The 13,355-nt window shown below is 39.4% G+C and overlaps 3 protein-coding genes across 4 annotated transcripts; 1 reads left to right on the forward strand and 2 right to left on the reverse strand.

The window, feature by feature from the left end:
* Window positions 1–1,894: 1,894 nt before the first annotated feature.
* LOC140854381 (uncharacterized) lies at window positions 1,895–4,197 on the reverse strand. The gene is made up of 2 exons (XM_073250308.1): window positions 3,788–4,197; window positions 1,895–3,462 (listed from the first exon to the last, which is right to left on the reverse strand). The coding sequence occupies exons 1-2, from the start codon at window positions 3,986–3,988 to the stop codon at window positions 2,038–2,040; spliced, it is 1,626 nt and encodes a 541-aa protein (XP_073106409.1). The 5' UTR covers window positions 3,989–4,197; the 3' UTR covers window positions 1,895–2,037.
* Window positions 4,198–5,813: 1,616 nt separating this feature from the next.
* Window positions 5,814–10,032, forward strand: LOC140854278 (uncharacterized). Its single transcript, XM_073249829.1, has 4 exons — window positions 5,814–6,125; window positions 6,204–6,407; window positions 6,516–6,608; window positions 10,027–10,032. The coding sequence occupies exons 1-4, from the start codon at window positions 5,940–5,942 to the stop codon at window positions 10,030–10,032; spliced, it is 489 nt and encodes a 162-aa protein (XP_073105930.1). The 5' UTR covers window positions 5,814–5,939.
* A 558-nt stretch (window positions 10,033–10,590) lies between these two features.
* On the reverse strand, window positions 10,591–12,731 carry LOC105036514 (putative 4-coumarate--CoA ligase-like 8). 2 transcript variants are annotated; one of them, XR_012137517.1, is made up of 3 exons: window positions 11,738–12,731; window positions 11,076–11,375; window positions 10,591–10,888 (listed from the first exon to the last, which is right to left on the reverse strand). XR_012137517.1 is itself a non-coding variant. In XM_019847635.3 (2 exons), exons 1-2 carry the CDS (start codon window positions 12,728–12,730, stop codon window positions 11,422–11,424), a joined length of 999 nt encoding a protein of 332 aa, XP_019703194.3. In that variant the 5' UTR covers window position 12,731; the 3' UTR covers window positions 11,237–11,421. The 2 variants fall into 2 exon arrangements, 1 of the variants encoding a protein (XP_019703194.3); XM_019847635.3 differs by lacking the exon at window positions 10,591–10,888 and having other exon boundaries at window positions 11,237–11,427.
* Between the last annotated feature and the right edge of the window lie 624 nt (window positions 12,732–13,355).

The following is a 13,355-nucleotide window of genomic DNA, read 5'->3' on the forward strand; positions in this document are numbered from 1 at the left end:
AGTGCGATGGACGGCACTTGCAAAGAATCCACACTCCTATGAATAAATTTGTAAAAGAAGTCCTAAAACCAATTGAGTATCCTCCAATTTAGAATCCTTCGATGCTTAAGTTAGTCAGAACTTTGAGAATAAATAGTAGGAAATAGAGAAATGAAAGACAAAAAAAGTGATTTGAATGGAAAGAGTGAGAACTCGATTCCTAAAGAAGCTGAAATGAATTCAGCAGAGTATTGGCCCTCTCTCTTTTAGTAATGACTTACCTCTCAAGAGTATCTTGCCCCTCTTTATATAAAAGGGGTTTGCTTAGGCTATTAGGCCGTTAGAACAGTTTGTTAGATTGTTAGAAATTTGTTATGCCATTAATTTATTGTAACAGAATGATCAACTATATAAGAATTGTCGGTCGTTCATCCATATGTATAGTAGCTGAAAGACAGCTGTGGTAAAACTGGAGAATAACTAATTCATAGTGTGATTCTGGATGACATTGATTCAGAACCAACGTCCTTGATAACCAACGTCTTTGATGACAGATCAGTAAAAAACTAAACTGATTATAATGCTCTATTGAGGGCCAATCCAAATAAATTTAGATCGGTATGTAACCTGACTAAGGGCTAAACCAGATTGGTATTTCACCGATTTGACTCAGAAGTTGAGTCAATATAACTCTTTAGATGATCCTTTTTTTTATGTTGCCATGTAGCCAAAAGTCGGCTAGTTGCACCTACAGAATTTTCTCAAAAAACTATGGATCTTAATTGGTGTGGTCTTAATTGATGCCAACCACATCGAGTAAAAGGTCCTTTGAGGCTAAAGTAAAAGCTTAGATGTGTTTAATTTGTTGCACTGATTAATGGCATGCTTGTCTTATGATTGTCAGCACAAACCTTGCATATTTTATGTTCGCCTTGCAAATCTTACTTCGGTAATCGGTATGTATACGAACTTACAAACATCTAGTCATCTGAAATGAATATTTTGCAGTTCAAATTCTCTGTACTTCATTTACTTACGATTGTTATTTATTTATTTATTTTCAATCTGGAATCAAGATCTCACACAGCCGTATGTAGTGCTTATGCACAAACATGTCCAAAATGTATAATAAAATATTACCCCTTAAAATTAGTTATTCTCTCACACCAAATTTTTGCCTGACCAGGAGGATTTGTTTGCATGCTAAAATTCACTTGATTTTCGTTGCGCATGTTTATTTTATTACCAGATTTTCTTAATTTTGAGGTTAGGAACAAAAGCCCAAGTCCAACATGTAAGTGGACTGACAAATCGTCTCTCTCCAGGGTTACGATTCATAGCCAACTCAATTGGATTTTAGGTTTAGTCTATTTGAGTTGGACTTCACCTAGTTGGGTTCGGTGTTACATTTGGATGGGTTATGGATTCAGCTGAGGTGAGATGGTAAGGATGCCATGCTGAGGCGGTTATGAGTTCTGGCACAGGATTGAGGCTAATCAGGAAGTGTTAATGGGTGAACGTATGTTATTGGGATTGGATGGGCTTGGGCTAATCGATGGAGGTTCTGATGCGGTGGGATAGGCTTGGTGTTCGAGGTTCATGTTCGCAGGGTTGGCACTAATGATTGTTGGATTGCACAAAGGTCTTGAGGTTTGTAGATGGAGAAGTGTTTTGACTGGTGTCATACTGTTGCATTTATCAAGAAGTTGATTGATAAACTGCAAAATATCAAACATACAACCAAGTAGGGTCGTTTCTGCGCTGCAGCAACCCATGCCTTGAATTGTCCTAGACTCTTTAAGGGTCAATAATAAGCTCCACCGCAACTAGCATATCCTACCTGATGCAGAAGGCATAAAATCCATTTCCTAACAACTTACTAAATAGATGCGTCAAATTAGTGCAAAATGAAAAGTAAACAAAAGGAGATGGGATTAGCTCCTACAAGAATACATCGAGGACAACAAAATTAACAGGTCATTTATATATAGAAAAACTGTACAGGCTCAAAACAAAACCCTGTACAACTTACCAACCGCAATGCCATTTCTTAGAGAACTAGCTGTCCGATATCGTCTCCTCAGAAGATGCATCACTATCAATAACAACCAAGTTACTTGGTCCGCCAGGACCTGAATTCTTATTCAAATTGGATACACCATTCAGACCTGAACCTGTATTAACCGATGTAGGTTTCGGGGAGTTCACACCCAGAGTTGGAAGAGCACCAGGCCTTTTCCCCATCCGATGCTCATTCATAGATACCGATCTTTCAGACACGCTTACGGTGCTAGCATGATTACCAGATGTGATGTTCTTTCTCTTCAGAATTCCCCGTCCCCGGGAATCCTTAGGTGGAGCAGTTGGCTCTACTCTTGTGTCAGTACTAAGCATGCTTGCAGGTTGTGCCAGGGCTGAAACAGGAGGCAATGTTGAATTGCTTGGCTTTGGTTGTGGGATCAACACATCTCTAAGCCAATGAGGGAGATTACTTGCTGGCACACTCGTTGGTTGGTGATCCTGAGTCAGCCTTTCAACTGACTTGTGGTGCGAAGAAGATGATTCATAGTCATACCTTGTGTGAACATTGAAAGATTTATGGTGAGCGAGTCCTGACCCTGGGAAAGAAGAACCCACCGGGAAGCTGCAGAGGATGGAATCTGCAGGCGGACTGACACTTGTGAGAGGATTGGCTGGGCCCAGGCCTAATGAATGAAGTGGATTTCTCTTGAAGGTGTTCTCATTCTTGAGGTATACATCTCCCAGAGAAAGTTTAGGCTCAGCTGTGAGCATTGGGAATTCTGAACAAGCTGACCAGGCACCATTACCACCATAGTGGTTACTTAATGATGGTTTTGCTGGCCAAGAATCAGTCGTAAAAGGAGGCAGTGAAAGGTCTGGTACAGACAGTGTTCCTGGCTTGAATAGTGCACCATTCAGAAGCTTTCTTTGCTCTAAATTCCATCGCTCAGCAAGATCCTCCGCAGCTCTTGATTTCATGAAGCAAAGTTTTGGATCCCTTAGCATTGCATTCCAATTGTTAACTCCATATCTTCTCACACCAATCCAAAGAAAGTCTAATTCTTCTTCTGACCATTCATTTGCATTCCTCTTAAACTTATCTAATGGAGGGGCTTGCCTCTTTTCTAACATCTGTGAGCCAGTTATAATATCGTCGACTATCTGCTTTTGCTTTGATACACATGCATTCACGCCAATGCTAGGCCATGGAAATCTCCTGTTGCATTCCTGAGCGCTGTCTTTAATACTGAAATTCAATGACGAATGCATGCTTTGGAAATCCTTAACAGAGACATCAGGTCCCCCTGAATTCAATAGCAGACCTAGAAAACATGTAGAAAAAGAAGATTTATTTGCTCTCTCTTCATGTCGTTGCTTTTCAGAGCCAGTCTCAACTGATTTTGTTAAACATGCTCCATCTTGTGATCCAGTTATCTGATTCTTGAACTCCCTAGATGCATCCTGCAATCCAGTACCAACAAAGAAAAAAAGAAAAAGTAATATTAGAACCAAAAAACAATGTACAGTTTGGCAAATATTCAAATATTAAAACTAGGTTCTAAATTTGGAAAATATTCAAATCTTCCACATAGTTTTGTCATAGCAAAACAAAGGACCAAGATGCAGAAAGCAAGCCTGAATACTTTTGAATAGGAAGCTGGCCAGAGAATGTCTGGGGATAATTTAATTCAATGCCTCAAGGTTGCAGAGATTACTGACAACCCTAGCCTTTTACAAGCCCAGAAAAGACATAATTATATAAGTTTAATTTTATGTTATAATTCACCTGATCATGTTGAGTCTTCACAGATGAACTGACTGGCAACATGGAAGAAGCCCTTCCATTTAATTCTTGTTCGCAGTTGAGAACACTTTGCTCCAAGGATGAGCATATACTTCTTTCTTTATTCGTATCCTGCAGTTCTTTATCAAGTGTTTCAAGCCATTTAAGTTCATCGACTTTTCCATCAGCTTCTTTATCCGCCATAATGATGCCACAACTTCGAGTTAATGAACTTTGAGACTCCAGGAGGTTTTCAGGAATGACACTCGATGCTGATTTACCTGACTCTATCTTAGTTAGACCATTAGATGCGGGAGGGGCAATAGAATCCGATATTGCAATTACACTTTGTCAGATGGAAAAGATTTTTTCTCCTGGATTTTTCACTATTATGGTACATCTACTCATTCACCTAGCTTCAGAAGTTAAAGTTGGTGGACCGGTACATTATAGATGGATGTATCCTATTGAGAGGTATTATTTCAAACCTTAAATCTTTTGATAATTTTATTAGAAATAACAGCATACTGATATTTTAATAAATATTTAATTCTTGAAGGTATCTTGTGCGTCTTAAAGATTATGTGCGAAATAGAGCATATCCCGAAGGCTCGATTGCTGAAGCATATATTGCGGATGAATGTTTGACATTTTGTTCAATATATCTTCAAGGTGTAGAGACTATTTTTAGTCGACCTCAACGGCATAATGACTTTGTGGAGAATGCAGAACTGTATAAGTTCTTAACTGCTGGAAAATTCTTGGGAAGAGCTGAAAGTATTGTACTTGATCAAAAATCCTTAGCACAAGTACATCGTTATGTGTTACTTCATAGTGACATAATATTTGACCATCGCAGGTTAGTATATTTAAGGCATGATATCAAAATTTAAATTTTATATTAGATATAATGTTCTAAATGATATATTTATATTTTATGCAGTGAATTTTTAATTTATCAGAGACGAGCCAATCATAACATTGGTCGAGTTATTCCCTATGTGGCTTTCGAATCAGGTGTGATTTATATTTAATTATGGGATATATTAATTTTTGATACATATTTAATATCAGATAACTCAACAGCACTTCGTCATATCATTTTTTTTTAGGTTTCAAAGATGATGGAGACAAATAATTCAGATGAACTAATAGCTCTTGCTCGAGGACCTAACAAGATTGTGAATAGATATAACGGTTTCATAATTAATGGCTTTAAATTTCATATTAGAGAACGGAAAAAATTTAGAAAAACATAGAATAGCGGTGTTATGGTGGAAGCGGATCGAAAATCCTATTATGGTGCACTTAAAGATATCTATGAGTTGGATTATTATGAAAAATTTAAAGTAGTATTGTTTAGATGTGATTGGATAGACATAAACTCACCAAGGGATTTGAAACAAGATGTAAATGGATTTACACTTCTAAATTTTTCAAGGTTGATACACACTGGTGTGTTATTGAAGGATGATCCATTCATTTTTTCATGTCAAGCTCGTCAAGTATTTTATGTACAAGATGCAAAAGATAAAGATTGGTTTACTGTAATCAAAACAAAACCTAGAGACTTATATGATATGGAAAACCAAGTGGAGGATGATGACGATGACACCTATACACAATGTTGCCCTACAATTTTGTGCCAGCTGATGATTTAAATGCTACGACGACGTTGGTTAGAACAGAATTTGAAGGAAATACTACTGCTTGATTGTTACTGGTAATAATTATTTATGATGTATATATTTTGCATTAATTATTGTGTTATTTTACTCCATATATTAACTGATTCTACCTTCTATTTATATAAATGCTAGGTGACATCATGCGTCGCAGGGGACGATATGCTGGTGTGCAGTTTCAGTTTTCACAGACAGAGGCCGGTACGTCTTTTTCAGCACAGCAGCCTGAGGCCAGTTCAGCTGCACAGTATTTTGAGCCCTGTCCTTCATCATCAGCACAGCACGATCCTCCTATTCATCAGCCAGATGATGAGATACACGTGCATGGTATATATTGTCTTTTATGTAATTTTATTTTTATTTTATTTTATGTAAATTTATGATATAGTTACTTTTATGTATTTTTTGCAGACGGATCCGAGAGAGTACGCCCCAGACGCAGACCCACAGTAGTACGAGATGTGTGGCAGATGCGTGAGGATGAGAGAATTGTTGTGGAGTGCAATCAGCTAGATCAGCCAATTAAGAAAGCTGCCTGCTTATTGACTTCATTTTTTGGGACTGTTGCTCGGAGGCCTCAGCTATGTCCATTGGACTATGCAAAATGGAATGACATGCTTCCAACGTACAAAGTTGAGCTCCTCCGAGTTATAGAGGTAATGAATTGATGTTCATACTGTATATTAATTGTTAATCACTTATATAATTTATTTCATTTAATTTTTTTTTTATAGAGCAAGTTTGTTCTCCCTCCATCCACTCATGATTTTGTAATGAAGTCTCTCAACCGCAAATGGAAAGAATATAGAGCACAATTGAAGAGGGACTATATGAGACAGGATATGACAGAGGAGGAGGTTGCTAGAAATTATCCTCCTGATGTACCCCCTCATCAGTGGATGGAGTTGGTTCATTATTGGTTCTCCGAGAGGGCACAGGTATAATATCTGCTCATTATCTTTTTTTCTAAATATTTTATAAAAATATTAATTTTTATTATATATTATATATTATATATATAACAAGTTCTTTACTTTATTTTACAGACTTATTCTGCTATTGGTAGAGCTGCACGAGCAGCTCAGTCTGTTCCTCATATATCGGGGTCGAAGAGTTATGCACGACTTCGACAGGAGTTTGTATGTTCCTTAAACTTTCATAATTAACTTTTAATTTTTATGTTGAAATATTTATATAACTAATATCATTATGTATCGTGGACCATGTCTGTATCATGATACTCATATATTTTTTTAAATTATTATAACTGTTTGCTTAAAATTGAAATTATTTGTGTAGGTGGATGAGCATGGGAGGGAACCGGTAAAGTGGAGTTTTACCGGATGACTCATACTCATCAGGATGGTACTTTTGTTCGAGATGAGTCGAGAGATTTATATGTACGGCATTATTAATATTCTATTTTTTACAATGATTTTAATTTAATTTTGTTAGCTATTAATGTATAACTCTTGTTTTCAAAATAAATACAGGAGAGGGCTACATCTCTTATTGCGGAGCGTGACGACGAGTCCGCAGCATCTACGCAGCAGAGCCGTATCGAGGCCGAGGTGTTCATAGAGTTGATGGGACCAGAGCGCTACAGTCGAGTGAAGGATTATGGAGTAGGAGTCACCCCCACTCAGTTATCTGAGGTTAGTAGATATACGCAGCATGCTGCAGCAGATGCTCAAGATTCACGCGTTCGCAGACTCGAGGCGGAGATACAGGAGATTAGATAGAGTCGTGCCGCTGAGATGGAGGAGATGCGACAGAGCCGTACCGAGATGCAGGCCATGAGGGGACAGATTGATCGGCTTACATCTTTATTAGAGATGTATGGCCTATCTCAGCTAAACACATATTATTAAATATATATTTTTGTATTAATTTAATGATCTATATATTTTTATTTATAGATATGCAAATCATGCTTTTGATATATTTTTTGTAGGCTCCTGGCACATCAGGCATCCGTCGAGACAGTGGCACGTCACGTGGAGACAGCGACGACCATCCGCCTGTGGATTGACATTATTTTATTTTTATTGTATTCTTATATTTATTTATATTACTCTTGATTGTAATGGACGATTAGTACTTTATTTTTATTTATATAAAATAATATCTTTTGGTTTGGTTAAATTTGCTATTGAAGTTTGCTTTTGGTGTGAATGGTGGTGATTGTACAGGGATGAATGGTGGTGATTGTACAGGTTTATTTTTGAATAATTGATATAATTTTATACAGGAATGTATGTATTCTTTTTTTTTTGTATATAAAATCTGTATTTTTTTTTCTTTTAAAAATTTTAACGACGCTTATAAGCGTTGTTAAAATAATGTTTAACGACGCTGATAAGCGTGGCTAAGGACTTAACAGCCGACGCTTCGAAAAGCGTCTAGGTAGAGTGGAGGACGCGTTGTCATTAACGACGCTAAAAAGCGCCGTTATAATTAAATTTTACGATGCTTTAAAACGTCGTTATAAATAATATTTAACGACGCTTATAAGCATCGTTAAAACAATGTTTAACGATGCTTATAAGCGTCGCTAAGGACTTAACAGCCGACGCTTCGAAGAGCATCTTGGTAGAGTGGAGGACGCGTTGTCATTAACGACGCTAAAAAACGCCGTTATAATTGAATTTTACGACACTTTAAAACGTCGTTATTTTATAACGACGCTTTTAAAAAGCGTCGGCGCTTTTCATCTCCACTCTTACATAGGCGACGCTTTCGCGATGCTTTTTGAAGCATCGTAAACGTTATTGACGACGCTTATTAGCATCGTAAAATAATTTTTATAGCATCATTTTTTATCATTTTCACTGTAGTGGTAGTAAACATGATGATTATTAAAACACTGCAATATTACACTAATTAAGGAAATCAGCAAGCTTTAAAATTTTGTTGTTGGAGAAACATTTGCCAAGCCCAAGGATATCATGTCATATAGCTAGAAGATGAAAGTTGTTCTGTTACATGATTTCTTGGATAACCGAGTGCAACAGAATGATCCTTCCCTTTTCTCCTTATCTTTAAAATATTAATTACTTGACAATTCATTTATGACCGACCTTCAACATGGATATATATATATAAGACTTGCATACGCTGCCGTAGAAGCTCCATGCAAGTGCTGATACTGTGGCTGATGGCAATAGACACAAGCCCTAAAATCTAAGGCATGCATGAACTCCAAAACAACTCCAGTTTTCTGCATGCATGGTGTGGAACGTGTCCCATCCGGAAGAAGATAAAGGAAAGAATTTCTTTAACACTTTTCTACTTGGGTTTGCATGAGGCTATCATTGGATCACCCACCGTGCAATTCTAAAGCACTTCAAATTCATTCATTCATCCATCATTATAAATCTCAAAGGCAAGCAACTGATCCAATGGTGGATTCATGCGAACGAAGATGCATCCTTCTTTGCTGTGAAAAATACACCCCCTGATCTGAATACGTGGTCGACAGGCCAATTCTGATTAGATCTTTCTATTGGCATCACTCTCCATGGAATGTGAGTTGGGGCCAGGCCTTTGATTCTTCTCACTATTTCTCAGTTCTTTCTTGGACTCTGATGAAAGAAAAAATAATTTTTTAAAAAAAAAGAAAAAAACCTCTGGTTGCAAATCCACAATTTGTCAAAATCTTGAGCATGGAAATTACACTTCTTGCAGCTCCATTTTCTTGGATGCATTAATTTTCAGCTAATAGAGCATGATGATAATCTTATATAATCAGAACTTAGAAGAAAAGAGAATGTCAGACAATTTAATCCCATTGTTTTACCAATCTGTCAAAGCTTTGGATGTCATGACTAGGAAAGATTTCTCGTGGTCACATATATATTCCATACGCAATTTGGCCAAGACCACTTCAATCTGATTAATGTTTTATGTTATAAAATTAAGGTCATAGCATTACAACAAAGTTTAAAGACTGCTGACCAGAGAAAACCATAAAAGCAACTGTGTCAGATAAGTTCTGGTGTACATATAGTATTCTCTAAAGGTAACTCAACCGTAATCTTGTACACCGGAGACATGGTAAACTAGCACTCTTTTCCTTGCTCCATCACAAGTTGGCTCAATCTCTGAAAAAAATATCGCTTAATAGAGAGTGATGAGCCTGTATTTTAGAAACTCGTATTGCTCCAAATCCACTTTTGATCTCTTACAGATGAATAAGGACAACAAGACATAGACCATCCCGGCGATTCAAACTTATGAATCAGAACAGAAAGACATTACACATTTGGCTTATCTGAAGTATGTTGCGTTCGTTAATTTGTGAGGCGTTGACTTCCAGATGAGGCTGGCTTCCACACCGAGCTAGTTTGAGTCATGAAACCAATTAATAATAAAGGTCAAAACAGATTGACCGTATCTTTCCATATACGCTCTTAGTGCAAGATCTGAAAGCCAACTTTTGAGAGATGGCATTGAATCGATTAGTTAAGATTTTCTTTTTAGTTAAACTAGGAAGCAACATTATAACAAAAATAGGGAAGTTTATGGACTGTTTGACAAGTTATGGAATTGTGTCAGGTTTGAGTTGGTTCCGTAGTAAACATGATGATTATTAAAACACTGCAATATTACTCTAATTAAGGAAATCATATGCTGCCAGCTTTAAAATTTTGTTGTTGGAGAAACATTTGCCAAGCCCAAGGATATCATGTCATATAGCTAGGAGATGAAAGTTGTTCTGTTACATGATTTCTTGGATAACCGAGTGCAACATAATAATCCATCCCATTTCTCCTTATCTTTAAAATATTAATTACTTGACAATCCATTTATGACCGACCTTCAACATGGATTATATATATATATAAAAGACTTGCATACGCTGCCGTAGAAGCTCCATGCAAGTGCTGATACTGTGGCTGATGGCAATAGACACAAACCCTAAAATCTAAGGCATGCATGAACTCAAAAACAACTCCAGTTTTCTGCATAGTGTTGAACGTGTCCCATCCGGAAGAAGACAAAAGAAAGAATTTCTTAAACACTTAGAGCATATCTAGGACGGAGAACATATGCTAATTAATTAACGAAGAAATATCACAAGCATCTTTTGCATTGAGAGTCAGAAGAACTCAAAGTCTAACTGAATTTTCATAACAACAAACATAATTACTACTAAGGCTTTGTAATGTCTGCTAAAGAAAGAAGAAATTAAACAGCTGCACAATGGCAAATTATCTGAGATGCATCATAGAAGAAGATCTAAGGATTGGTGACATCGTGGATGTTCTTTCTCTTGCGCTCTATGTCTTATTTTTGGCGGATAAAGAACTTCTGTGCATGACTGGCCACTTGCACTGGCATCCTCGTCACCACTGCATGTCGAGATATGCTCTTCCAATCTCCCTTCCCATAAGTTGCAAGTCCTTGTAAAAATAACCTGCATGCATGCAAAATTAATTAATAATTAATGTATAAGTAAATTTTTTTTTAAAAAAAAATTTATTGAGAAATTTATCTCCTCAATCGAGTACGTACTTGAAGTCCAATCTATTGTGCGCCTTGATTGGATTGCTAATTTTTTAAAACAATAATAATAATAACAATAAAGTAAAATATATATATACCGATGTTCCCCCTCCGTCCATGGCTTAGCCTTCTTCCTCTCCAGACCGCGGCGTCCTGATCCAAAAGAGGTGTTCTGACCTTTCGGTGGGTGTTGCTCCGGTGCCATACCCATACTACATCCATCACCGAAATTGCCACCTTCTTTTTTCTGCAAGTCATCTTTCAGAATCTGATAATGATGGTACAGTATTTGTTCCGGACTTTTTCTTGAAAAATTGGCACTGATCCGAAACCATCGATCTGACGTTCCCTCTGGATTTGAAGCTCCAAAACCATCTCTTCGAACGGGCTCCACTCCGCTTGCGACAAACCAATGTCGTGAGAAGAATCCATGATATACCTCTTTCAGAACTAGAGATTTTGATAGACCAATTAGTTGATGAGAGTTTAGAATAACAATCTTACGTATGGTATGATTTATAGTGGTTGAAACACAGAGCCGTAGATTCTCAGAAAAACCCATCGAAGATGAATAAAATATTAAAGGAAGTGTTAACGTTGTGTAGCCTTTCCATAAAATTTTCCTATTTTTCTCTCATCACCTCTGACAAATTAAACTGATCCAGATTTAAACGTCATCGCTTTGTCGAATCAGCGAGTTGATTTCCTTCCTAAAATAGACACACTTTTCTACTTGGGTTTGAATGATGACTCTTTCTACCTGAGAGAGGGTTATGCCGGGGTATGCGTCGGCGAAGCGCTCCATGTGGTCCCTCCCGAGCGGCGCGCCGGAGCAGATCACCTCCCTGAGCGAGCGCAGATCGTAATTGGCTCGCGCCACGCCGCACGACCTCGCCAGCTGCACCACCATCGGCGGCACCGCCGGCAGCAGCGTCACCCGGTGCTCCTCCACCGCCATCAGCAGCTCATCCAGCGCGTACCGCCGGAGCACCACCACCGTCGCACCCGCCGCCACCGCCCTGCACACAAACACCGAGAAGCCGAACATATGGGACAGCGGCACCACGCACGCGTGCACCTCCTCCCTCCTCCCCCACACGTGCCGCAGAACGCTGGCCATCGCCACCAGATTCCCGTGCGAGCTCACCACCCCCTTGCTCTTCCCCGTCGTCCCGGACGAGTACATCAGCGCCGCCGGATCGGCTGGGCCCACGCCGGGGAACTCGACCGGGGCGTTCCGATCGATGGAGAGCGATGCGAAGAATTGGTCGATCAGGGTCGGAGGGCGGGGTATGAGGCCGTCGAGCTTGGGGGCGAGGTCGGCGGTGGTGAGGATGAGAACGGGGCCGGAATCTTGAACCTGGGATTGGATCTCCGAGCGGGTTTGGAGGAAGTTGGCGGTGGAGAAGACGGCGCCGAGGGACATGGCGGCGAGGACGAAAGCGGGGAAGTGGAGAGAGTTGGGAGAGACGTGAAGGACGACGTCGCCATGGCCAACGCCGAGGACGGCGAGTGCACGGGCGGCGGCGGCGGTGAGAGCGCGGAGGTTGGCAATGGTGAGGGCTGCGCCGGTCTCCGCATCGATGAAAGCGGGCTTGGAGGAGGAGGAGAAAGCGAAGTGGAAGAGGAGGAATTGGGGAAGCGAGAGAGGTGGTGTGGGAGCCAGCGACGAACTCCATGGACCGTTGTAGATGCCGGTAGAGGGGCAGAAGAAGCTTCTCTCTTCTCGCGTAATAAATGAGGAGCCTGCCATCTCTCCCTCTGGCAGTGCGACTCTGAGCCTCGTATGAGAGGCCTTAAATAGGTGGGGATGGGGGACAGCGCAGCAGTTTTTTACTTTTTTTTTTTTTATATTTTTCGCACAACAGTACAGTAGGTGACGGATTTCACGAGGGGTGTCGGTGAGGGGTCGAACCAGATAATGATATCCATCTTTGTAGGGAGCAGCTAAAGGAGTAGGTGTTGTCCCTTATGATTTTTATTTTCAACATCCAAGATGTTAGGGTTTAAAAAATTTTTACACTCCTGAGGATTATAATGGTTGATTTTTATCAAATCTATTGAAAAATTTTTTTTAAGCATAGAGAGGTTCGATAGGTCTGGAGGATCAAAATACATTCAAAGATAAGTCTATTCTTCTGAAAGATCGGCTTGAAATTGACTCCTAAACAGATCTTTTCTATGAGCTGAGAACATGAATATTTAGCTGATATGCCCTTGCTGTAACATTGAAGAGAAGATTATGGAGCATGCCCTTTTCTGATGTCTAAGGATGAGATCTGTTTGATCCTAGATGGAGATGTACCTGTAAATCGCTTAGGCGGAGGATCTCACCTAAAGTTTTCTGAAGTTCCTACAGTGCAGTCTTGGAAGTGATG

Source organism: Elaeis guineensis, chromosome 16 (genome assembly GCF_000442705.2).
Source record: "Elaeis guineensis isolate ETL-2024a chromosome 16, EG11, whole genome shotgun sequence".
NCBI lineage: Eukaryota > Viridiplantae > Streptophyta > Magnoliopsida > Arecales > Arecaceae > Elaeis > Elaeis guineensis.